A 27,098-nucleotide genomic window follows, 5' to 3' on the forward strand; every position below is an offset into this window, starting at 1 on the left:
CGGTTGAGGAACCACTCACATAGTCAGCGTTTAGCACATGAACAGCCACAAACCAGCGGCGTCAGAAGCACACGCAATACAAGCACGAGATGAAGTACACAGTAAAGTGACACACCCTGATTAAATAATGACACGAGATGTTAACATGAAACAACAATATAATAGCATTTTGTAGTAGCAATGTATATGATTTCTGATGACATTGTATATAGGTGGGCAGATTCATAAAATGGAGTAAAGAGTTGTAACATTGCACAGTAATTGATGTGATGACTTGAACCAAGGGCACCGCTTGTGATTAAGTGGTAAAAAATGTTATGTTAACTTTTCTTTTAGAATGTTTCCCTGATGAAGGCGAATTAACGCCGAAATGCATTGGAAAAATAAATTACAATCTGATGTATAAGAGAAGGAATCAAACAAACAATTATTTGATTATATGTGATTACAACATGATCAAGTCTAAAGAAATTAAATAAAAAGAACTATGCATTATCAATTTTTGGATTGAGCCAGAATGCTCATCAATTTAAGCTGAAAGAGTTCAGCATTTAACCAGTGCCTTGGGAGACAGATCTATGAATCATAGGACTGCAACCTACCAGTTATTGTATACACTCCAGGCGGGGAGTGATTCTCGAGAGCACGGGAACGAGTTAAAATCAATTATCAAAATTAGAGGCAGTGCACGACCAGCACCCAAGCCTATATCATAGAACAGCAATAAGGAAGGGATTCCGAAAGCTGCAGAGGGGCTCAGCTCATGCTAGGGCACCCTCTCACACAAAACCAAGCACTCTGCCTTCAGGATTGTCAAGGCCTGCCATAGGAGTGACTTATAGGTTTATGTGTGTCTATATATGTAGGTAGATATAGGTATACTATATCTAAGTAAGGGGTACTTACACCACTTTACCCAGGCTGCAAGTGCAGACCTGTGGAGCCATTTTGGAAGGCTTCCCAAGGGTGGCATAATACATGCTTCAGCCCCTGGTAGGCCTCTGGGGTACCTATGCCCTTGGTACCTAAGGTACCATATACTAGGGACTCACAAGGGTAACCCAGTAACCAATCTGGAGTGTACCTAATGTACAGGTAACCAATTTAGAGAGAGAACAGCTAGGCTGTGGTCCTGATTAGCAGGGCTACCGTCGGACTAAAGTCGATAAACCAGTGAAACAGAGCAAAAAGTGGGGGTAACCATAGGAAGCAGATCCTACTCTCCTACAGTTGGGACCACCGTGGTAGCAGTATCCTATCACAGTGGTGCAGACTGACCAATGATGAAGCATGGCACGAAAATGTGAGGGAGGCCTTTCTATTCATAATCTTTGGAGCCTGTGTTCCTAGCGTGGAAATACCTTGAGGGATGAGATTTGAAAGGAATTCGTTGGCATACCTTTTGTGTGTTTGTATGCAAGTTTTGGACGATGTAGTGCAGTTTTTTTTAATCCTCTATCTTTTTTTTGGGTGAAACCATTAGCAAAGGAGTGGCACTGTAATCTACTGCTCCAGAAAGAAAGCTTTGGAGGTCTTAGATACCTGTTGAATAGCAATGAAGCAGAAATGCACATTGAGAACCACACGATCCTTGACACGGCTCAGTTTAGAAAGAAGCTGAAAATGTGACTATTTAATCAGATTTAACATTCCGCTGCTACTGGACAGCTAATTGGAGGTGCAGAGCGCCAGGATACTCATTGGAACGGCAGTGCCCTATAAAAGTACGTTTTCTTTTATTCATTCATTCGTTCATGTGACCATGGGAATGCAGGCAATACGTGCAGACTCTAATGAATAGTTGATTGATTAGGGTTAATGATCACACCATCGATTATCCTCCCAACCTTCCAATCCATGCTGGGGTGGGGGACGGACGGCATCACAAGCCTCGTACACTGATTGCAAGGTACACGTATCGATCAGAATGCCTGATAAACAAAAAGATTCCAAGTAACAAACAGAGGAAAATTATCATGTACTTGTCACAAGTGCCTTTCATTAATCACAAGTGGCAGGCAATGATCAAGAAGTGCACACTGAGGCCTGGTGGAGTGAACAGCCTGCAAGTGATGTGCACAGATTAGAAGTGACAATCAACACAATTGGTTTATTTCCAATGTTTCAAGTACTAAACCCTTAGGATTTTTTTTTATGTTTGCAGGAGAGAACAGAACACGGACCACTCATTGTGGGAGTCCAGGATACCTGGCTTCTGACAGACTGAAAATATCTTATCCAATGCTAACACAACTAGGGTTCTGCACAAAAGGTAGCAAATATGTGAGGGATTAACACCACCTACAGTCTCCTACAGACAATGTAAGTTATATTTAGGAAAGACATGGACACGCAACTAAGCAACGCTAAAGCTTACCACCATGTAACAGTCTGAGGTAAATCTCTAACTAGTGGTTTCATTTGTAAAGTGGACTGACAAGAGCGGCCAGTAACACATCACAGGGTTTGGCAATTGAAAAAATACGATGGAATACATCTCAATGCAAGTTCAGTATCTTAAATAGGATTAGCTATCTCTCAATGAAAAGCTCAGCATTTTGAAGAATGCAGAACTCAGTATCTCAAAGACTAACCTGGAATGATTCTGAAAGCAGAGATTGGTATCTTAAAGTAGAGTCTGGACCGAGCCTCTGTTCTGGGTTTGTTATGCCAAACAACATAAACACTTCTTAATGCAGAGCACCTTCAAAGAACCATATGGAAGTCTTCTCAATAAAAAGCTTGGTAATAATCAACAGAATTAATCTTTTTTTCCATGCTGAGCTCAGTTTCAAACTAAAAACCTACATTTTCCAATCTGCACAGATTCTTATTTCAAAGAACTGCCTGGTAAACTTTGCAACACTGAGCTCTGTAGCATAAAGATTGGTCTTGAATGGCCGTATCTCGAACCTGAAAATTTTAAATGATAACCTTAAATTATTCTCTGTGGTGAACTCACAATCTTAAAGAATGTCCCAGGAATACATACTTATGATGTTTAACGGCAAACATAAGAGCCCTTGATAGTACAGAGGGTTGTGTTCTGTTCTCCCAGAAAACAAAAGGCAATTTGAATTTGCCAAATTAGTGGCAGTTTACAGCATTAAAGGGGAGTGGGGGTAATCTGACAATATTAGGAATGTTGAGCTAGACCGTAAGCAGAGCCTGACTTGAGTGGCAAAAGATATCAGGGATTAAAAAGGATTTTAATATTTACCCTAGTTGTAGCAAGGGAATCCTCTAGAATTGACTAATAGGAAAATCCAGAGATTTCCACACAGGCCTGGTGCTTTTTCAGGACCATTAGAGATTAAGGAGAGAAGCTACATGACAGGATCAGCTCTAAATTGCTCAGTAGCACTGAGGTAAAATCAAAGCATTTTAGGTGTGCCTGACTTGCAAGTAATTCTACCTCATTTACACCAACCTGTTGTGTTGAGCCCCAATTCACAAGAACAAGTCTCTGTCTACCATACTGGCAGAGAACCGAGACAAGGAGCTGGAGCAGACAAGGGCCCTATTCTCTACCCACCCGTCTAACATTACCCGGGAAGCTTCACATTACCTTCATCAGGCAATCTCAGCATTACCATAGAGATCTAGCTTGCTGCATGGACAATGCAGCATGAGGGACTATCACAAAAAATTGTGCTGTAAGGCGCCCAGCAGAGAAAACTGATATCACAAGACTGCCGGACAGGACAAGCTAGGCTGAGATGAGCTGCAAAGACAGTTAAGGAAATTCAGGCCCATGCCATGTATACAAGTATAGCTGTGCTGAATTAAGGGCTAAGAGTGCAGTACAATACATCCCTCTTTAAGCTGTGCTGCAACACAAGAAAAGGTGCAGTGTGGTGCAGAGAAGGGTCAGCTGTACTGCCGACTGGGCTAATGGCGTTGCACAGTACATGCAAAGCTGAGCTGTGCTCCCAAAAGGACTGAGCCCGCTGCAATGCACACATAAGGCTGAGCTGTGTTATCATGCTACTTTCTGAGATCCAACGTGCTTATAAGAATGAGGCCATAGAGTTTATAAGGCTCAACCCACGTAAGGAAGCCTTAGAAGCGTGCTGCCTTTCCAATTAGTGAAGTATTCTATGCTATGAAGTAGGGAAATGCCTGCATCCCTCTCACAACTCCTGTTTGGTTCTGCCTGCGGTCAGCTTGTAAGTCTTTCTCATGAAACAGGTTTTCCCAGAGTCTCAATTTTGCCCATGTGTACCCATATAAATATAGACTGGTCTCCACTGTTTGGTGCTGGGGAGTCGTCGCTTGAACCGGTCCAGGCCTTTAAAGGAAATAAACAGTTATTTACGCTCCAATATATTTAGGTTTTATGGGATTTGTTTTGACCTCACAGCCCATACTAAAAGTTCAGTGCGGCTTCTAAAAACAAACAAAAACAAAAATACAGCATTGCACAGATAGTGTACAAAATGTAAAGCTGAAGACAAAACGATTGTATGAAGAAAAGAAGAAAGGACCTCTTTCTTAGAAGGTGCCCAAGTATCTACAAGAGAGTTGTGATGTGCGTTAACCACAGACTACTTATCTTCGAGGCTAAAATACCTCCAGCTATGCTGTAGTGAAACAGAAGAGTAAGGCAGGTGTGGCAGCTGTACTGTAGCACAAGAACAGAAGCATTGCAGGGCATGATTCAATTTGCAGTATGGGCTGTAGGTAAAGGTGAGAGGTGAATGCTAGGGTGTAGTGCACTCTGTGGGTTTTAGATGGGCGGCAGGGAACTACGTAAAGTGCAATGAGCCTCAGTACACAATGTGACAAGCAGGCTGGGCCGCAGGGCATGATCTGAGAATTACTGGATAATGTTGGCCCAAAACCCTATCTAGTCACTTGTATGGCAAGCAAAATTGTTTGTGGAGTGCAGTTGCATTACAAGTACTCTGGGTAGAGCTGCTTAACTCACAGATTACAGAATATTTTGAAACAATAAAATGCTCACACTAACATTTTAACAGAAGATAGGGGACATAACGTTAACCATGCCATGTAAAGCAATCATAATCAGCAAGAACTTTAGGAGTTACGTCAAAATGCTTCTTTTAATCTTTAGAATCCTCTGTGCAATTTTCAGAAGGCACAGCCAATGCATGCTTAGTCTCCTGAGGAGGGCAAGGATACAGCTTTCTCAACACAGTTGGAAGTAGTGCTATGTCTCACGGAGTACTTCTTGGTTGAGGTAAAGTCAGTCCCATGTAAGGGTAACAGTGCATCCTGTTGGAAAAGCCGGTCTCAAAGCGGCCTACGATGGGATGTGTGGGAGAAGGATGAGATGGTGCCAATCTAGTTTTCTAGTGGAAACACTGTTGTTACACTGTAACGCAACTCAAAGTTCTTGCTCATTGTTATGATTGTAAGGAATGAAATGCATATCATTATGTACTGCTACTGAAGCATTTTGATACAACTCCATGTTCCTGCAGATTGTTACGATAGTATCAAATTACATGTTTAACATTATGCAATTGATCATTGTTCAAAATATTAAGGTGTGTGCATTGCATTGTCTCCAACGAAGATCAGTTAAGCAATATGGGTTTGAGAAGTCTGGGAGGAGGAATAGTCCAGATGCTGCCTTCGCACACTAAACATCTGCAGATAGGCAGACAGTCGGGGTCTGCAGAACTGTGGAAGTAACATCAGGCGAGCACACTCTTGAAAGTAGCGATGGATCAGAAATAAAGACATGCACCCACTGAAGATAGTGGAATTGTGTTGGACCTAGAGTTGCTAAGCCACCTAGGGTAGCCTGGCCTAGGGTAAGACGATCAGACTCCAGAAACACAAGTGTAAAGTTTGCACACCACCCAGCAGTAACTTAATGCAATTCCGCTCAAAAGTGACACTACACCAATCTTTGTGGAAAAATACGAGCTGTTTTATAAAAATAATACTTTGTTGTTCTGATGACTTATTAACAGGTTTCAATACATCAAATATTCTCGCAAGTCATTATTACCTTTCCTTTCTTGGTCAAAACATTAGCAATCACATAGGGTTCAGCTTCTGTGGTTTAAAAAGATTTTTCCACACACACTAGCTCTAGTATGAATTTCTGTAATTAACAAGCACCTTTACAAGATCAGAAAGGCTGAATTTTGATCATTACAGTCTCAGAGATATTTTCATATAAGGCAGTTCAGCTCCCAATTCCAGCTCCAGGGTTAACATGAACTTGCTCCCTTACACAACCTAAAAGAAGGGGAGGATTGGTAGTTACCCTCCTATCCTTCTAATTCTAGGTTACTCCAACCTAACCTTAAGACTCTCTTTAAGTTATGCCCCCCCTGGAGATAGAGCGCTGGATTTCTAGGACAGTTGTAGCCCTGCCCTCTTTCTCTATCCCCAGATCGGCCCTTCTCTCCCTCCAAAGCCGGCTAGATATTCACCAGGACGTAACTTAATTCAGGTGGAAAGTCACCCAGATATCTAGGCAAGGGGTTCTCCTCACTGTTCCCACTCGGGGGTTAGTCTGCTACCTGAGGAGGGCTTTCGGTACTTCTTGTGGGTTCCGTCACGCTACCCGTGACGGGTCCCACCTCCCTCCAGAACGGCAGCCCCGGCTTACTTGACCCTGCTGCAGGTAAAAGTTAAGGCGCCGATTTCCGGGATCGGAAGGCGCTTGTCGACCCTCCGGTTACCTGCCGCCACAGTCTTGGGTATGGAAGCTCTTGCCTCGGGGTACTCGATGGCCCGGTCTCACCGCCCGTCACTCTCCTCAGACGCCGGCCCCTTTTCAGACTGCGCAGCTGTCGATGCGGGGATACTTCCCCTGGCGATCCTTCTTCGACTGCTGGGCATGCGCAAAGACGTCGCGGCCGCACCTCCTCCGACGCTTTCGCCTGGCTGCTCCCGCCTCGCTGCTCCTCACGCCGGGGTCCCGCCTCACTCGATCCGCCTCCTCTAACGCGGCTCACTTCCGCGGACACTTCACCAGCTCGTCGGGGAAAACGGAGCTAGACAGTCCCTTTACCCCACGCGGAGCTTCCAGATGGCAGGCCGGTTCCCGGACAAGGTGAGATTCAGAAAAGGATAGCGCTAGCTTCTTGAATACTTCAGGGCAGACTCTCAGTGCTGCAGTTGCTGAAAGCGTTCTTCAGGGTTAGGCTTCTCCTCACAAGCGCGTCCCCATTCAATAACCTCAGAGACTTCAGTATCCTCTAGAGAGGTCGTTTGAGGCTTTTAGGAGTGGGATCCCTGGTAGGGTTTGGTCAACGTGGGCGGATACAGGTCAGCGCAGAAGTTCAGTCCGCCCACAGGTCAGTTTCACTCCTGGACAAGCACTGTTCTCTCCTCAATGTCGCCTCTCTCCTCACCAGATCCACTCTCTAGCAATTACTGGACAACACAAAATGGCTGCCTTGCATCCTGCCTTATATAGGTCTCCCTCTGAAGGTCCAGCAAAGTCCAGAAGGTTCTGGAAAGTCTCTTTATTACCCTATGGGTCCAGCCACCAGAATGGCAGTTGTTGTCCTCCATTTTGTAGATCTAGGTGGATTTTAGTCAGACCAGGCTCCTAGGCCTGAGGTAAAAACTGAGGCAAAAAGAGCATCTATCCCCCAGGACAACACCATAAAAATGTAGTGGACACAAAAAGATAAAAAGGGTATGAGGGGCAAAAAGGGGACAAAATAAATAATTATTAGGAGGGGCTACGCAAAAGGCCAGACAGGTCTAACAAATTGCAAACAAAAAGAGCTTTCATTTCTCTCCGACTAGAGCTTCCCTCTTTTCTGTACACTATATTTCATTAAGATACTTGCTATATGCCAGTGTGACCTGTGCTTGACAGGACCTCCTAGCAATGGGGAGCAGAGTCCCACCCATCATTCAAGAGCAGAGGCCCCTTCCTGCTAATAAGGAGCAAAGGCTTCCTCAGTACTGAGCAGCAGAGTGTCCCCCGCCAATGAGAAGCTGGTATCGCCAACCAATGAAAAGTGGTGTCTTCAGACCCAATGAGGAGTCTGGTCCACCTTACATGAACCGTAGGAAGCGATCCTCTCCTGAAAGAACGTGGTTCAAAAGGACCCACCTCCTCGATTTCCTCCAGAGCCATGAATGAAGAAGGTGAACACTTTTTTTTTCTCCTCATTTGCCTGACCCTCACTCCAAGAAACGACAACCACCTTACATGTCCTAGCCAGAGAGAAAGATCTTGGTCCTCTCCCACACCCAGACGCAAGTACCTGATTGGCGGGAGACGGATACAAGGAATACTTGGAGGGAGGGGATGGGGCACCAACCCACAATACTCACTCAAGGCGATTTTTCAGCCTATCGGACCAACTACATTATCGGTTGGGGCCACCAAAGGTCCGTGGAGTAGAATAGGCATAATCATTGGACCCGGGTAAGAAGGTGAACCCTTACTCACCTTTTAATAACTGTCACCACTTCAATAGTGGTGGCCACTTATGTGTATACTGGAGTATTATCTATCATCTGTGACTAACTTACCCTGTTTCACCCACCCAATCTTGGTATCTGCAACCCACTATACAAGCTATGTAGATTATGTGCCAAAGTCAGTTTCATGTGTGACTGCCGAATTGAGTGTGCCTGAAATGGGAATGCATTTCTCCATAACAATAATAAACAAAGATCTGTAATGGGTGCAACAAGAGTTTTTTTTATAACCAGCATCATTTAACTTTTCCAGTCAAGCACCATTAAAGTTACTAAATAGATTTTAGTTCACCTTGGCTGTTACTTTCAAAGTGGGCTCTGAAAGTGTTGCAAAGTTATGAGTTTAAACCATTCTAAAAATAGGTAGTTGGCTATTGTGTAAAGTGGTTGCAGGTGCCTTACAGATTCTATGGAGTTTCACATCAGACTACTAATTCAGAAGATGTGTTCAAGTGAGTTTATGATTAAAAAAATCCAAAAATCCAATTAAAAAACATAACATTATAGTTAGGTATGGTAATAAGGTCTTAGCTTACATTACGAAACCTCAGAAAATCACAAAAAAACTACGCTTAAAGTGACGTTTGGTGATGCTCTGATTAAAATAATTGGTTGATGTGTAGGGTTGGGACTGTCAGACTTCATAAGATATATTGTCCAAAGTCAATTTAGAAAATCTTCCCAAGACAAGATTGAAAGTCAAAACCAAAAAGGTATATTCGTAATGAAGATCATTACAGAAGGCAAAAAGTAGTTAGTTAAGGAATCAGAAATAAATCCCTTGATAGTAAATCAAAGTAATGCACCAAGATCGACAGGCAGTCCAACCAGAATTAATGTAATATGTGTAAGGGGTTGAACATTCCAGAGGTGTCCGTCCTTTTATAATGGGATGTTTCGCTTGGAACTAGATGTTCAGAACTGAGAAATTCCAGCCCCACGAGAAGAGAACTGAAGTTAGGTTGGGGAACAGAGCAAGTAAAGACATTTTAAAGTACACTCCTCTATCATAATGGATAGCCAATATGAATGTAGCACAAGTCTTAGCAGGGCAATATACAATTTATTGATCAAAATGATTTTGGTAGACCAAAGTGCAAAGGAATTGCAGCCAACAAGTGTTTCACCCCCTATGACGGACTGGCATGGAGCTTTTTTGAGGCTGGGAAAAATAAATAAGTATAAAGCCAAACACCAAAACAATCCCAATCTGTGCATTAAACTCAAGTTCCAATATGAAGAGTAAATAAGCCCATTGCATGATCCATGCATGAACAATTGGACTGCACCCAACAAAAAATGCCATGATTGAAGAAAAAGTAAATATGTGAAAAAATTCCCCACAATTCAACAGAATTAATCAAGGTAACATGGTAAATATATAGATGGTAGAAGTAACAAGATTATAACATCAAACAATATTGGTTATTCATAAGCAGAGCGATAATAGCTGAAGCTGTATTCTAAATGATTTTATGAAAATGGAAAAGAACACAGAGAAACACATGCACATGGAAAAAGGCTTCACAAACTTCACATAAGTTTAATATCAATGGATATCAATGCAAGATGGTTGCAGCCTAGTCATGCTGACAAACTTATCTGAATTAAGCATTGTTTAAATTAATTTTCAATTAATAAAAACAATCTAACATTCCAACTTCTGATATTTTTTTTAATTATCAGACTACACTGGACTATACTACAGCACTTTATTATTCATGGTTCGTTCCTTTGATGTCTTCTTCTGCAACGCCCTCAAATCATCGTACACTCTGGATTTAATTTAATCAAATTCGATCTCCTTTCTTCGTCTGGTTATTTTCTTTTTCTTTTCCTAATCACATTTCAAACCTCCCTAAAGCAAATAACTCACAAGAGCTTAAATATTAACACGATGACCATTATGAATATTAATATAATTAGTATACTTATTATGTTTAGTAAACCGCCACCAACCTCACTAACCCATTCATCCATCTTACAAAGTCCTTTACCAATTTCACTAAACCTTTCACCAGCTGTTTCCCACACGCCAGTTTCTCCCAAAGAATGAACTTCCCTTTATTATCAACATACAATTTATTGCTCACACTATTTTCTGGCACAAACATACAGCACTGCTAGACCTTAATTACATGACACAAATCACCTTTGCCAAAAGCATACGTAAGGAAAGCCTAGTCGGTATCATGTTTGCATGCATGGCGAGCATTTCATCAGACAAGGTACTGTCCTTCGGTAACGCCTTATCTGGTAGACACTGCAGAGTCCTTTCCTTAGACTATCCCATGCTGGATCCAGAAGACATTTGCTCGAGAAGCAATACCCGTGCTGGTAGATGGGGTTTGTCGGCTCTGTGTGACATCGTCTGTCCTAGAAGCGATGTCTGTGCCAACTATATAGGCGCCACCTTGGCCTGCTGACATCAGTTACTCTTCATGACTTTCCATGCAAGAAGGCAGAGAGTTCACAGGTTCGGGTGGAGTACCCTTTCCTCTTGCTGCAACAGAAAATTCTCCAGAAGGGTCTGCCTGACTAGAGGATCAATGCTCAATCGGAGAAGCTTGGGATACCAGACTCTCCGTGCCTGGCCTGGGTCCACAAGAATAACTTGGGCTTGGTCGCTCATGATCTTCTTGAGCACTCCGGGCAGCAGTGGTGCAGGAAGAAAGGCGTATAGAAGGCGTGAGCTCCAATTGCCACAAATTGCATCCTTGAAAACTCGAGCGCGCAAAACTGTTGACATTGTGCTTCCTCTGCAGAGGTGAACAGATCTAACCAAGGTTCTCCCCACTCCTGAAAGAGACCTTGAGCCACCTCTGGAAGGAGACACTATTCGTGATTCGCTAGGCCTCAATAGCGGAGTTTGCCTGCCCTGGCGTTCAGGGAACCTGCCAGGTGTTGAATCACCAGCGATATGGTCTGATTTTCCACCCACATCCAGAGTCGAACAGCTTCATGACAAAGGGTCCACGGCCCCACCCCACGCCCTGTCTGTTGCATTACCACATGGCAGTGGTGCTCTCCGTGAACACCTGAAGCAGATTTCCATTGATGGAAAGGAGAAAAGCTTTCAATGCCAAGCGAATCGCTTGGAGCTCTAGCAAGTTGATGTGGAGTCTGGACTTCGCCAGAGACCAACTTTTTCTGATCTTTACCTCTCCCAGATGGTCGCCCCATCCCAAGAGGGACGCATCTGTCGCACCTGTGTGACCTGGTTGCGGAAGGGAGAGGGGTCTGCCACTGACCCAATCGTGGTTGGTCAGCCACCAGTGCAGATCCTGTGCAGTACCGTTTGAGACCTGGACCATGTTGGAGAGATTCCCCTGATGCTAGCACTGGAACTTCAGTCAGTCTCACCAAAACCCAGGCTAGAGGCTGAAACATTAGTATTATACCCAGAATATCCTGGACTGGCCGCTCGGGATGATAGGCCCGAAACTGCACTGAGTCCAAAACATCTCAGATGAAAGGGAGCATCCGAGAGTGACTTTGGCATGTTGATAGTGAACCCCAGCGAAAGCAAGAGATTCGCCTTAACCTGGATATAGGAGAGAACAGTGTAAGGCGAGCTGACCGTCAACAGACAGTCGTCGAGATAGGAGGAAGACTGGCACCCCTCATCTGCGCAGATGAACTGCGACCACCGCGATCACCTTGGTTAACACCCAAGGGGCGTGGTAAGGCCAAAGGGGAGCACTGTGAACTGAAAGTGCTCGTGGCCTACCTTGGACCGCAGGTAGCACGGATGGCCAGGCAGTATAGGAATGTGAAAATAGACATCCTGCAAGCCCAACACTACCATCCAGTCTCCGGGGTCTAGGGCAGACAAGACCTGAGCCTAAGTGAGCATTTGGCACTTTTCCTTTTGGAAGGAAGTAGTTGAGGGCTTGCAGATTTAGAATAAGATGAAGGTCCTGGTTCTTTTCCGAGACCAGAAAGTAGCGAGAATAGCAACCACAGCCTACTATCAGCGCTGGAACCTTATCTATGGTTCCATTGGCAAAAAGTGTCCTAACTTCCTCCTGAAGTAAGTTCAGGTAATCCACTGTCAGCCAGTCGTATGTCAGAGACCTGGAGGGAGACCTGGACAATCTGATGAACCCACTTGTCCAATGTGATGTTCTGCCACCAACGATCGCTCATGATCTTGAAGGGTTGGACTAGGAAGGGTTAGAAGCTGCAGGGGGAGGAGTGGGCTGACAAGCTCTGGCTGCCTGACCCGTGGGGTCGAAAGGAGCTGCGCCCACGGCCGTGAAGAGTTTGTTGAACTTGTGTGGTGTTAAGACTGGCATGGCTGAAAGCCCCTTCCTTGGCCACGAAAGTGGCGAAAAGCAGACAGGGTATGGGTGATCACGTAAGGCCCAAGGACTTGGCCATAGCCAGCCAGTTCTTAAAGTGCTCCGGGGCCATGTCTGCCTGGTCTCCAAAGAGACAGGTGCCATAAAACAGCATGTTAATAAGGAGAGCCTGGACATCCACAGAAAAGCCAGAAGTTCTCAGCCATGCATGTCGACAAACAGCCACCATCGAGGACACTGTACTGTCTAATGAGTCGGTGGTGTCAAGCCTACAACGAATGGTGAACCTTGCTGCATCTCTCCTGTATAATACAGCTTAGGGGAGAATGGCCCTGGCCTCCTCCTGGACCTGTGGCAGCACTTGTGCAACAGTTTCCCACAAGGAATGGGCATAACACCCCAATAGGCATGCAGTGTTCACTGACTGCAATGCAAGGCTGGTGGAAGATAAAATCTTGCCCCAACTATCCAGCTTCTTGGATTCCCTGTCTGGTGGTGCGTAAGGGAACGCACCAAGTGAGTTAGAGGACTGGACCACCAAGCTCTCAGGGGTAGGGTGGTTGATGAGGAATTTTGGGTTGTCTGGTGCAGGGCGATAGTGCCAGACGATTGTCCGATTCACAGGAGCCCCTGTCCTGGGCTTAGACAGGTTCCCAGAAAGACATCAGTCAAGGCCTCGTTCAAAGATAAGAGAGGCTCCGAGGAGGAGACACCCAGCTGCAGGACCTCTGTCAAGATGCTTGCTTTGACTTCCACCAAATGGAGCTGAAGGTCCAGGACCTTGGCTGACTGTCTCACCACCATACCATATGAAGCTCCCTCCTCCATAGCCACATTAGGGGAGAAAGCACACCAAAATATGGGGAGGGATCCAGTCCACTGGCCTCACCCAATTCCTCATACCAGTCCATTTCGTATTCAGGCTGGTCTTGTAAATGCTCCAGCGACCCTTCCCAATCTTCCTACATTCCTAGCCACTAAAATTAAGGCTGAGGAACTGACCTAGGACCCCAGGATGCCCTCAGCGCTTAAATTGTCGTTGATAGGCAGCGATCTGGCTCTGGGTCATCGGGGATAAGAATGGGGCTGTCGCCGCGTGGGGGTGCTAGTGAAGGTCGCAGGGACACGACTGGTGCCAGTCTGGATCCACCAACATATCCATTTGGAGGTATTAGCAGCAGGGTCGGAGTTGCCTGCTTGGAACCATATGGAGCCCCCTCTGAGCCTCTGGGACCGCAGGCGAGCTGGGTGGGTCAGGTTGCCCAAATATGAGGCCCATGGTGTCATAGAATACTTTAAGCTAGGTGGGAGTCACTCTGGTTCCTGGAAAGGCAGGGAAATGGAGAGCTGATCCAGGCACAGGTTCTGCAGAGCAAGGACTAGAGCATCGTGACTCCTCCATCCCATCGGCAGAAGGACGGGGAGAAGTGAAAGTGTGCTTTGACTTCTTGTGTTTCTAATGCCACTTACCTGACTGATGACTGCATGGACCTTCGGAGCAGTGCCCGGACCTTCCAATTGACTGGTCCTGGCACGAGACCTTCGGGGAGAACAGTGTGGAGTCGAACGCTAGGCCATAAACAGCTTTAGGGACCACTCCCACAAAGCCTTGGGAGCCATGGTCCGGCACTTTGAGCAAGACTTTGCCTCGTCGTGACGCTCAAGGCACCAGAGACAAATTAAGTGTGGACCAGTCAGCGTTATGACGCAATGGAAGGCGATGCAATAAGCGACAAAACATCGAAAAAAGCCTGCCAAAAAGTGACAGAGGGTAGCTCTCTAAGAATTTGTGCTAGCTGGCATGAAAAGAAAAGAACTGATATCAACGCGCAGAGGTGGTGTCTATATAGGTAACACATATGTCACTTTCCACACGGATGGCACCATGCCAAACCGACGGTGCCACCTACTGGGGTGCAAGGGTATTGCCTGACCAATAGTCTTCCAGATCCAGCCTGACACCTGAGATATTCTAAAGTAAGGAATCTGCGGCTAGATGTCTCTGTCAGATATTAATTTCAGTTAATGCACCTGCAGTATTAGTAGCCAAAGATTCTACCAAAGCAGACTAATTTCTAATCTTATCATTCAATGCCACAACAACAGAGGTAATCAACACACCAAACACATCATAAATAGCCGGACAACTTCCACATCTCAATCTTCTATCAATCATTTAATTCAACTTATTCACATGGTATACCTGAATACCAAGGCTAAATAATAAGATACTACCCAAATACTTGTAATGTTAAAATAAGTAGTTTTGTTTTCAAACTTAATAAAAGACTCTGAATATGGGGTCTTGTCACAGCAAAATTTCTATCAACGATATCATTAGAACTACAGACTCTTAATCTAATCATAGCTGAAATATCCATTGTATCAAGTGGTATGTGGACTTTACACCATGTCATTCTTTTAGATGGAAATTTCTCTGGCTGCGCTGCAGCACCTAATTAAACAGCATTGCCGCTGTAAATGGTGAAATGCCATGGCCAAGTTGAGAAGGGGAGTGAGGGATGGGAAAACACCCCCTTAAAAAAAAGAAGAAAATCCAAATCCATGTGAATTCTTAATCATGGTCTTATCAAGAAAATAAAATGCCATTACTTCGCCACCACTCATATTAAATTACAATGATTTGCATGTGGCCATGTCTGAACTGGGGTGGCGGAGTGAGCTAAAGAATGATGATGGATTAAACCCAGATCAATTGACTGGGGGTGAGTGTTTGATTTGCTCAAACGCTACGTCCACATCGCTTTGTTCGCCCTAAGTTGGCAGGGTATTCCCAGACGTGGGTCCCTTGCTCACTCTGCCACTGGATTCAAGCTAGCCTTGAAGATGACGGCTGATTAGCCAGAAACAGGTCCGAAGATGCTTGTTTCCGGTCCAGGGAAGACATGGCTTGGCAGTTTGGGCTGGACTGTTCCCATGAGGCACAGGGTCAGACTGATTTGCATATGGCCATGTCTGAACTGGGGTGGCAGAGTGGGCTAAAGAACTGTGATGGATTAAACCCAGATCTGTTGACTGGGTGTGAGTGTTTGATTGGTTCAGATGCTCCGTCCATCACCACCCTCTTTTGTACCGCTTTGTTCACCATAAGTTGGCAGGGTATGCTCAGACGTGAGTCCCTTGCTCACTTTGCCACTGGATTCAAGCAAGCCTGGCTGAAGACGGCTGGAATGCCAGAAACCGGTCCTAGGAAGCTTGTTTCCAGTCCAGGGAAGGCATGGCTTGGCAGTTCGGGCTGGACTGTTCCCATGAGGCACAGGGTCAGATTGATTTTCATATGGCCATGTCTGAACTGGGGTGGCAGAGTGGGCTAAAGAACGGTGATGGATTAAACCCAGATCTCTTGACTGGGTGTGAGTGTTTGATTGGTTCAGATGCTCCATCCATCACCACCCTCTTTTGTAGAACTTTCTGAAAGTGGCATTTCCAAAATAGTAAAGTAAAATCCAAACACATCAGTAAGCAGAAACTTCTCTTTGCCATTCTAAACATGGCACCGCTGCGCCTTTCAGATCAGGAATTATCAGTTAAACACATATAAGGGAATTCTCAATGCTAGTCTATGAGAGGAGTAGCCCTCACAGTAGTGAAAAGCAAAATTGGCTGTTTGTCACTACCAGGACATGCCACAAAACAGAGGCACATGCTCTACCTTTTACTTACACAGCACACTGGCCGTAGGGCTACCTATGGCCTACCTTTGGGGTAACCTATATGTAGTAAAAGGGGAGATTAAGATTTGGCAAGTTGTTTTAAATGCCATGTTAGTGTGGCTGGTAACTGTGCACGCATACTCTGCAGTGGAAGGCCTGTGATAGGTTAGAAAGTCTACTTCTGTGGATGGCGCAATCAGCACTGCAAGCCCACTAGTAGCATTTAATTTACAGACTCTGGATACCACTGGACAAGGGACTTCCATGTAAATTAAATATGCCAAACAGGTGGAAGCCAATCATAACATGTTTTAAAAGAGAGCACGTGCACTTTAGCACTGATTAGTAGTGGTAGAGTGCCTAGAGTCCCAAAGACAACAAAAAGGTCAGAAAAATAGGAGGAAGAAAGAAAAATGTTTGAGAATAACCCTGCAAAAAGGGCCAGGTACAACACAGGCCGCAACATACCATAAAAGGAGAGGCTATTCCATACCAAATCATACAACGACCGGCCATCCTACACATTATCATTCCATACCTCTATATAAAACTTCAATTCTCTTTGCAAAACAGTGACTTGTTGTTTTGGAAAAAAATGATGAAACTCACAAAAGTGGTTAGCTTTTAGCGAACTGTAAGCAAAAGACCACCTGTGGACCATACCGAAACCTACAGTGGGCTTAAAGTACGTCCAATGCTCACTGCTAAGTTTACTTTATTGTCATTCTTATTTGCTTTCTTCTTATTAGGGCTCACTTGAGACAGCACATGCGCGGTCACTTATAAGACATTCTAGTACTCCAAAGGAGGCTTATAGAACGCCTGCTTCTTATCACTGGTTGGCTTAATTGTCATTCTTATTTGCTTGCTCCTCTTTGGTCAGCACATGCTAGTTTCATTTACTCTTTTGTGCGTTTCTCCCTCCTGCGGCGCAGGGCCCTAGTACTCCTTCCTTTGTTAGTGAGTGTTCTCCTGCTGGTTGCACTTTCAGGTGCAGCAAATTATGCAATTTAAATTGCAAAAAGATCACAACTGAACAAATTAATTAGGCCAGTCTTACTAATTAAGAACTCCGGATTATTAATACTTGAACCAATTTTAACTGAAGCATTTTCTGACAAATCTTTGTCACTTATTTATTCGAAAAGCCTACAGTTTGGACTTCTTTCCCCAAAAAGGGTTGGATGGCCATTAACCTTTCCTACTACAAAAGGGCCATTTTGGTCTACCTCTAGGACTGCACCAAACTTGGAATTCTCCAACCCTCTTCTGGCATCATTATTGAGCTCGACTCGGCCCTGAAGGGCCACCCAGTATAGTTGCAAATTTAATGGTGGAAAATTGCCTTTAATTGGTGAAGGTTTTTGAATAAATTTGAAATTTGATTGAAATCCTAACATATTATTCTGCATAGGCCGTTATAGGACTGGGGATGAAGGCATATTACATACTGCTCTGTTCTGCATTGGAGGAACCATTTGTGACTCATTTTGAAGTCTATTACATTAAAGCTACAAAACAATAAAGGTTTTAAGATTATTACAGAAAGCAAAAGGTAGTCAGTCAGGGAATTAGCAATAAATCTCTCAATAGTAAATCGAAATAATGAATGAGGATCAACAGAAGTTCTCTCCCCAAACCAAGTAAGCATTCAGAACCAAATATAGTTGAGGACGAGGATTGCCATAGAATCTGTTCTCTAAGCAAGTAAAGCATAAGTCTTAGAATAACTCAAATGACAGACTAGCACAAAGTCAGCACAGATAGAAAGTGAGGGAAAAGTCGGGCACATCTCCCAAAGATGCCATATTTTATTGGTTTTAATTATCATTCTAGTAAGCCAATGAAGTTTCTAATATACAAGATACATTCAATAAGACGTATCTGGGAATACCTACTTTACTGCATACTAACGAATGAGGGTTCATAGTAAATGAAGGAAATTACATGATGTTTATTTAATATAGAAATACAGCTGACAGTGCAACTAATTAATGGTCCAAAAGAATGACTGAAACAAAGTACCTTGAAAGTTACAAAGACAGGTACATCCTGAACATAGCTTCCTCAAGAGGAACACAAATTAAAACATTTTTTTATGCAATAAGCATAGAGTCCATAGTTAAAGCTGTATTTTTAATGATTTTCTAAAAATGGATATGAAAACAGAGGAACACATGCACGTGGAAAAGGCCTGTTCACATAAATAAAAATGCACATTTCTTTCTGCATTTACAAACGGATATCAATGCATGTCGTCTGCGGCCAAGTCACGCAATAGTAAGAGTATCTAAATTAGACATTTTTCAAATGAATAAAAACTGCAACACAATATAGTTAGGTGGTGAAATGCGAATACAACTCTGTTTAAATACTAGGAAAAAAACACTGATATTTACAAGTTATTAATTTACTGAGCTCATTTTAACTTGCACCCCCACCATGCGATGCTAATAATATCACATACTGCCTCATGACATGGTAAAGGACATCACTGATCACAAGAGTCGGGCATTGGGACAGTGTCGTACAAGGTTTTAAGCATTTCAACATGCTAAACCTGCGGCCAATTGTCTATCACCAACCATGTGAAAATGGACATCACCTGTGACCACATAAACAACTCCATCAACACAACAACCTTCCCAGATGTCTGGAAAATGAAACCGTTCTCCCGCTCCTTAAGAAACCTTCACTAGTCAACTACCGGCCCATCTAACTGCCAATCTCACTGCTACCCTTACCGACGAAAATTACGAACATGACCAAACATCTAGCTGCCCACCTCAATCGCAGCAACCTCCTCAACACCACTCGATCTGGCTTCTGAAGCTACCCTCCTCGCCATTGTGAACATCTGACTGGTCATGGACAGAGGAGACACCACTGCCCTCACCCTTCTAGATCGATCCAGCACCACTGACACAGTCACCCACCCCATCCTCATTCAACGCCCACAAGATGCCGGTATTCAGGGACTAGAACTCCACTGGAACTGCTCTTTTCTTACAACTTGCACCCAGTGGGCCAGCTTGCTTCTTTTACTTTTGCCACAGGCAGTAATTATAAAGTAGGTGCAGTACAAACTAAAATATTAGTGGCTGGCATGCAGTGTGCATGCGATTAGCATAACCGTAATGTTATCACGAAGTTAGTTTACCTTGGTCCTGATGAAAAGCCTCTAGGGTGCGGCTTGCAATATGTTGACCTTTTAGAAAAACAGGCACATTTAAGCATTTCCTTTCAATTCCCCCTTGTTTTTAACTATGTAGACCAGAGAACAGAATAAACCGTGCTTGACCTACTGAGCAGGTACGTTTAATCTCACTCTCCATAAAAGCTTTCCACTCCTATCGTTTTCCATTTCCTTTTTCATAGGACATACGAGTGTCTCGTAGGTCATAGCACACCTCGTTCCGCAGCAGAACAGGATGGACCCTATTATGAAGCATGCTACCAAGGAATAACCCTGGTGGGTGAGGGTTTTACAAGAAAACCTATAGTTGTCTTTCCTTTAGGAGGGTTAGTCCTTTTGAAACAAATGGGCTCTCTGTTTTTCATTTACATTTAGGATGTCATCAGTGATGGCATCCATGCCATTTAACATGTGATGCATGATGTAATATGTGAGGTCATAAGCAGTACATGGCAACAGCATTACGGATGGTTAGCTCAGTAAACAGTAACTTGTGAATGTCAGGGTTTCTTTTATATTTTAAATGTTATTTTTTTTATCCATTTCAACACCTACCTATAACGTCACTTGAATATTTATTATTTTCAGTAATTTTATATAGATTTAGAATTTTTTGTGTTAACTAGAGCACCAAATGGGATGGCAATAACTTAAGATCCCTCATAGTGCTTGCGCTTACCTGTGTAGCCGTAAGTACCTTCAGACGACACCAAGCTGTCTGAAATCGCCTCAGTGCTAGCAGTGGAACCGTTATCTGAAACATAGGGTAGCACAGAAAGTAAAATGCAGTGAAAGGTGTAAAGGTCTGTAGGAAAGTGCCCCTTTTGGACATGGTTACCCTCATTTGTTGCCTGGTACTTGATACCACTTTGACTGAAGTGTACTGGTTTCCTGTAAACCAGGTCCCCAGTGCCAGTGATCTTCCTAAAACCAAGTAACTGTGCAATTGTTCCACAATTGGCAAGACTTTTAGCACCACTGTAAGTCCATAGTACATGGTGCCCCTGTTACCTAGAGCATGGGTACCAAAAAGGGTCCCTAAGGGCTGCAGCATGTATTGTGCCACCCTAAGGGACCCACCACCAAACTCAAGCAGACAAAAGTGAAAACACAACATGACACCTGTGTGCCATTTCCACGAACACTGCATGAAATATACGTAAGTCACCCCTACAGTAGGCCTTCAGCCTTAAGGCAGGGTGCATTATATTATATTCGAGGGCATATCAGCTTGAGCAGATATGCCCATATGCAGTCTAGTCCAGTTACTAGATAGTACAAGTGAACAGGGGAGCCATCTTGAGTACATGTACTGGGCACTGAACATTACGAGTTCCCCAGCTACATGATGCCTTCACTGAAACCTATGGTATTTGGTGTCAAACACCTTGTCATAATAAACCCATACGGCTACCAGTGGTGGATTTATTAAGACCCACACCTAGAGGGCACCTTATAGGAGCGCCCTGAGAACCTACCAACTTCTAGTGCACTGGCTAACTGGGATAGACCAGCCTGCCACCAAAGACCAGTTTCTGACCCTCTGCAGGTGAGAGCCCACACTCTGAGGTCAGAACCAATGCCTGCTACAGCCGGAGGTGTTGCCATCCTGCTTGGAGGAGGTGACTAGTAATCAGCATATCAGGGCAGGAGAATTCAAAGGCCTCTGCCGCCTTTGATATGTGACCCCAGCTTTCCCCAAACAGTGGAAATGCCATCCCCTGCCCAGGGCCCATTTGGCATCAGGACAGGTGGGAAAATTACTTAGTCAGGAGGAGTGTTCACTATCAGACTAGTTCCACCTCTAAGGTGGACTATCTGAAGTGAACACGAAACATAGAATTCCACTATCTTGGTTTTTCGTAAAATTAGATACACTGGGTCAGAGTTATGCCCACTCCCCGCAGGAAATGGTCATATAGGGGGTGTAGAGACCCAAAAGGTAAGTAGCCCATTAAATCCTACCTTACAGTCCCCTCAACACCCATAAATTGAACTCTGATTCAATTGACACAAGAAGGGAACAAAGAAGAACAAAGAAAGTGTGAACTGAGGACCAGCTGCAGACTTTTTGGCATCAAACCCTGCCTGCACCGACTATCGCAATAAAGCTACTTGTCATGCCGCTGTGCATCTACCAAGAACCCCAGCAATCTTTCTTGGAGTAGAGGAGCTACTCTATTGTAGTCTGCAGGCACCAAACAGCAACTTCAGGTCTACCGTTCTGCTGCCCCAGGTTCTACTGATGCAGCAGCCCCCCTCCCCCAGGGAGAGGTCTCCGTGCTCCAGAAGGTCAGATAAACCTCCCCACCAAGTGAGAAGATGCCAGGACCAACAGGAAACGCACAGCACCAAAACCTGGGGTAACGGCCCTCCTGCAGCAACCGAAGCCTGTTTGAGTCCAGTCCGGACTCCAACTACCCCAAGACCAAGCAGAGGTTGAGGGACATCAGCACAGCAGAGACAGGCTTCGAGAGTCTCCCGGCTATCCTGTTTTTGTCCCATCAACTGCAAAGATGGACAACTGTGAGCTACTGTGACGCACAAGCCCAGCGAACCTAACCACTGTGCACCCAAGCGCCCCAGCCCGGTTTCCGAAAAACAACTGTGCTTCCTTGCTCCTAGGGCCCTCACGAACAGAGCCTGCCCGACCCATAAGGAAGCTCCCATACTTGTCACCAAATCCCCCTCTGTCGCCTGTTTCTAGGTGCCCCTCTCCTTTGATGCAACTCACAAAGCTACCAACCGGTCCACCACCTCTGCACCCAGACGTTCCAGGGCAAGTAAAGACTGACTGCTGTTGGTTCTTTGGACCTTGGCCACCTACCACCTTAAGTCAAGGGGATCCTCGGAAACCAAATACGAGTAACCATATGCAGTACATGCATGTTTTCCCCACAGGAAAGCATTACTGCCTAAAGACACATTAAAGTGAACATTTTACTTCCCTGTAAAAATCCATAATTCGAAAATTAGGCTCTGTGAGCACAACAAATGCTTAGGACGACCCACTGATCAGCCTACACTGCTCTCCCACACTACCACAAAAGAGAGCATTTTGGTCTACTTGTGCCTCTGTTAGCCAATAAGGGTTGCCAGGACTCCCTACGCACTGTACCTCGTTTTGATAGACTATATAGAAAGCCAGCTTCCTACAATGTCTACTGAAGGAAGGTCACTGAAGACCGAATGAAGCTCGGCCCTATTCCACAGGAATCGTTCTCCTTCCCTAAAGTGGCAGATTTACCAAAAGATGTGAAAGAAAGAGAAAGAGAGAGGAGGGAAAGAAGAGAGAGAAAGAGAAAGAAAAGAGAGAGAGAAAGAAAAGAGAAAGAAATAGAGAGAAAGAAATAGAGAGAAAGAAATAGAAAGAAAGAAAGAAAGAAAGAAAGAAAGAAAGAAAGAAAGAAAGAAAGAAAGAAAGAAAGAAAGAAAGAAAGAAAGAAAGAAAGAAAGAAAGGAGCGAGAGACTCTGTAGAGGACATACACGAGACTGAGAACCAAGATTAACAGAGCCACTCATGTTGTACCCAAAGCAGACAGATCTTTCAGAAAAATAACTCTTACGAAGTATATGAGAACCAGACCCTCCATCAGTCTTATCTCTGAATGGAACAACACCCTGAAAGGAAGGTGCCCGCAAAGAAGGAAATGTAAACCATCAGAGTGCCCCCCAATCCTTATAATAAAGAGGTTAAGAATAATATAGCAAGGAATTCTCCCAGGCCAAGACAGCCCTTCCTTTACAACCCATCAGCATCGACCAAGGTGACATTTTACGCAAACAGAGATAAGCAGAACAGTAGAACAATGCCCAACATGCCTTTTTTTTTAATCACCCCCACAGAACAGAAAACACATACCCAAAGATCCGTATCCGTAACCTTCATATTGAGGACTTCCACAGAAGGAGCCAGGACATACTTTCGGCTTCCCTGGAATGTAGATCAGAACTAATTAGATGGCATAAAGATAAGTGCAGACATATTGCTGTCCGTTATTCATGGGGACTTGGTTTTGTCATTTTGCAAACTGCATACAAATATACTTCCATGAAAACTTCTTAGAAGTAAGTGTAAGAGTCTTTCATTCTGACTCCTTCAAACAAGTCTTTCCACAGGTTAAATTTGTACTTTCTGTATTAAAACCTTCCACCTACTTTTCCCTCGAAAATGTAAGTGGTCGGTAATGCTTTGGAATCTAAAGAATTAGGTCCGCATAGCAACAGTTTTAGTCATATTCCCACTTTTAAATTTATTTTGAACTCGGGTTCTTCAATGTTTTTCACAAGGATCTGAGGTATTACGCCTCCTGAGCTATTCCATTCTCTTTGATTTTATTTTTGCCAATAGAAAAGGCGGACATTTTACAGAGATGTTAGGGTTCTCTTGGGAAGGAGGCTTGTGTCCCTTTTTGATAAAGAAGGTGATGAAATCAGTTTTACTACCACAAGTTTGAAAAAAATAGGCTTTCTTTACCAGTTCTGTGTAAATGTGTAGCATATGAATATTAGCTTCTTGGCACAAGAAGCCCCAAAACACCCAACCCAACAGAAAACAAGGAAAACACAAGCACTGATATAAAAAAATCGGTCTGGCCTTAGCAAACTATGTAATGATTATTGCTTTTTTTTTATTTTTAAGAGCAAGCATATTTTACAAAGAAAAAACAAAACAAACGTGGCTGCCATATGCTTGCATTCAAAAACTTACATTTAAAAGAAGTTCACTGATGTGGCGGTTTCACCAGTTATGTTTTAAAAAAAACAACTCACTTGTTACATGCATTTGATTACTATTATTTGTGAAAGAGGCAAGAAAGAATCATTACATATTCAAGCACTCGCAAATAGTTATTTTATTGCTTGATTAATACCAACCGTTGCAATTTAATACATGATAAACACCTATACAGAAACACGTAAAATCGAACCGTTGTCATAAATTCACGGCAATAAAATCAATTTAAAGCAGTTTCAAAATGTGAGTACTTATCTTGAAATCAAAGAAAAATAAAATCTAAGAAAGCAGTGCGACCATGAAGCAGAGTCCACTTTGAAGTGAAAACACAAATGCAATGTGAAACATTACTGTGCAAGTGTCAATTTATAAAGTCTAGTAGTTTTATAAAATGTAGTGTATTAGGTCAAGAGCGCACAAGGCCTCATCTAAGTAGACACGTGTTGGAGAGCTCAACCTAAGTTCCAGTTTGTTTCAAAGAGGGCAGCCCAATGAGCCCTCTGGTGCTATCCTTAGCCTATGACAACAAATCGCAAAGGGTGCCTGCCGAGCCTGAGACTGTTTGGCTCCAGCCTAATTTGTGCAGGCGATGAGTTCGGTGGTAGTTGGAAGTTTGACCTGTATATTTTGAATACCATTCTATCCAAGTAGGCACGATCCCGACCCGGAGATCTTATCATGCACCACCTGCAAAACTAGAGTGAGCATAGGGCCATTTAGTTTGTTGTATAGAGACCTCAGGTCAAAAGCCAACATAACCTTTCTACCTTATTTCCTCCAAGCGGTCACTGTATCCTCCATTCCCACTGAAGTGAACTCGAAGGTACCAGAAGCTTTTTACTGTTTCGATTTTTTCGTGTCCAAGAAACCAGGTGTGCTTCTGTGCCCTTTTTTCCTTGCACTATTAATGTTTTCGTTTTTTTCCTGTTGATGGTCAGCCCGTTTCTTGCACAGTAAGCAAGAGCTGCATCAATCAGTCAGTATAAACTGCCCTTTGTTCTGTTTATGAGAACTAGGTCATAAGCATACAATAAATTGTATAGCTGGAAGCCCAACAATTTGGGCGAATGAGTGTACTTCATTTAGTAAAGGAAATCAGAGATAAGCAAAATAAATAAAGTTGGGTCCAAAACACATGCTTGCTTCAGCCCTTGCGTCGTTTTAATTTCCCTTGATAAATGAGAGTTATCCCCTAATTCTGACCCAGGTTTCAGTGTGCCATTGCTCCAAGGCCTTGACCAGACCGTTCAGAATCAAGCACTCCAATCACAGATCACTACAATGTTACTCAAGCACTTCCTAACAGTAAAAGGGAGAACACAAATAAATCACCAACTAACTGGGCATCCCAAATGTCAACAAAATAGTTGATTTAAAGTCAATATAAAAAATAAATAAAATGTAAAGACCACATTTTAAAGCAGATTCGTCATGGAAGGTAAAGGAGTTATTTTCAGGCAGATATGAATAATGTGCACAGGGTTTATGCACCTACTCTAAGTGAAGTGTGGCAATTTGTGAAAGGGGTGGGGATGGCCCATTGCCCCATGCTATGTGCGATGAATGGCAGAAGCAAAATGTGAATAACAAATTAACAGAGCAATGGGGGCCGTGGCTTTGAGCGTCAAGATTGCGGTCGCACTCTAAGAGTGCGCCGGACTACTCAGTCATCTGCTCTTTCCACATAAGCCAATCGGCGGACATTAACAGCTTTGGCGGAAGATCCCGACCCACACACACCGGCGACGCCTTGCCTTGACTCCTGACACGGCTGCAGTTTTCACAAGACCCCAGATCGGCTACGCGAGAAACGAGGCAGCTTCATCCAGGATGGCGGATCCACCACAGCACCCGGAGCGGTAGGAGACAAATTCACGCCGCCTGCCCAAAGTAGCAGGGAACGTCGACTCGTGCTCCTTCCGGGGATCGGCAGCAGCGAAAACCAGGAGCTCCACTCTGAAGCTGCCCTGGGTGGTGGGGAGGCGCCTCGGGCCCGGCTGTGCAGCAGACCCCAGCCAACGCACCATAAGATGACCCAGCAGGAGCGGTCAGGGTGGCCATCAAAACCGCTGTGCAACTCCGACGAAGCCGCAAGACCAGGCCCCTTAGCGACTATCACCGGTAAGGCCCCAACTGCTGCCTGCGCGCCCATGGTGGTAAAACGAGAAGCACGGTGGCCTTAACCAGAACTGCAGAACCTGCTCCTTCGCCGGGGCGGCTGAAGACCTGGCCCCGTGGCCTACTGAAGTTGCAGTGTGGGGACGGCCTAGTGACCCAGGCGGTGATCTGGCACAACGGTTATCAGAGGACCCTACTTGCAGCTGTCCCTGACAGCAGAGGTGCAACTCTGATCTGTGGCGGATAGAACAGCCAACCACCACAGCACAGGACAACCCCACAGAAGCAGACAGTCTGCATATCACAGCCGCAGCCCTTCCGCAGAGAGCCTGAAAGGCTGGGCCCCACCAAGGCCGGAACCAGCAAAATCCCAGTTACCGCCGGAACCGCAGGGAAACAGCAGCCCACCAGGGTCGCTGGGGGTGCGAGGTCTGTGATGAAGCGCCGCCCCGGGTCGCTGGGGGTGCGAGGTCTGTGATGAAGCGCCGCCCCCGACACACAGCCTTGGCAGCCAGGGCTCCCAGTGTCGGGCCCCCTGGTAGAACTTCTGGATGAGCCCAGGCCCACTCAGACAGATCTGCAGCACCAACCACATGCAGTAAGCAGGCGGCCTAAGACAGGACTGGGCAGCCAGGCA

At 44.6% G+C, this 27,098-nt stretch overlaps 1 protein-coding gene across 2 annotated transcripts in view; it reads right to left on the minus strand.

The window, feature by feature from the left end:
- SIDT2 (SID1 transmembrane family member 2) overlaps positions 1 to 27,098 on the minus strand; it is a 292,970-nt gene that overhangs the window by 128,712 nt on the left and 137,160 nt on the right. The window contains exons 11-13 of one of the 2 annotated variants that reach the window (XM_086957048.1): positions 23,468 to 23,539; positions 20,284 to 20,358; positions 4,226 to 4,291 (exon numbers count right to left, since the gene is read on the minus strand). In XM_086957048.1, the coding sequence (XP_086813174.1) occupies positions 4,226 to 4,291; positions 20,284 to 20,358; positions 23,468 to 23,539 (213 nt within the window). The remainder of the gene's footprint in view (positions 1 to 4,225; positions 4,292 to 20,283; positions 20,359 to 23,467; positions 23,540 to 27,098) is intronic. The other variant, XM_086957049.1, reaches the window with a different exon arrangement.

This window comes from Lissotriton vulgaris, chromosome 2_1 (genome assembly GCF_964263255.1).
Source record: "Lissotriton vulgaris chromosome 2_1, aLisVul1.2, whole genome shotgun sequence".
Classification (NCBI taxonomy): Eukaryota; Metazoa; Chordata; class Amphibia; order Caudata; family Salamandridae; genus Lissotriton; species Lissotriton vulgaris.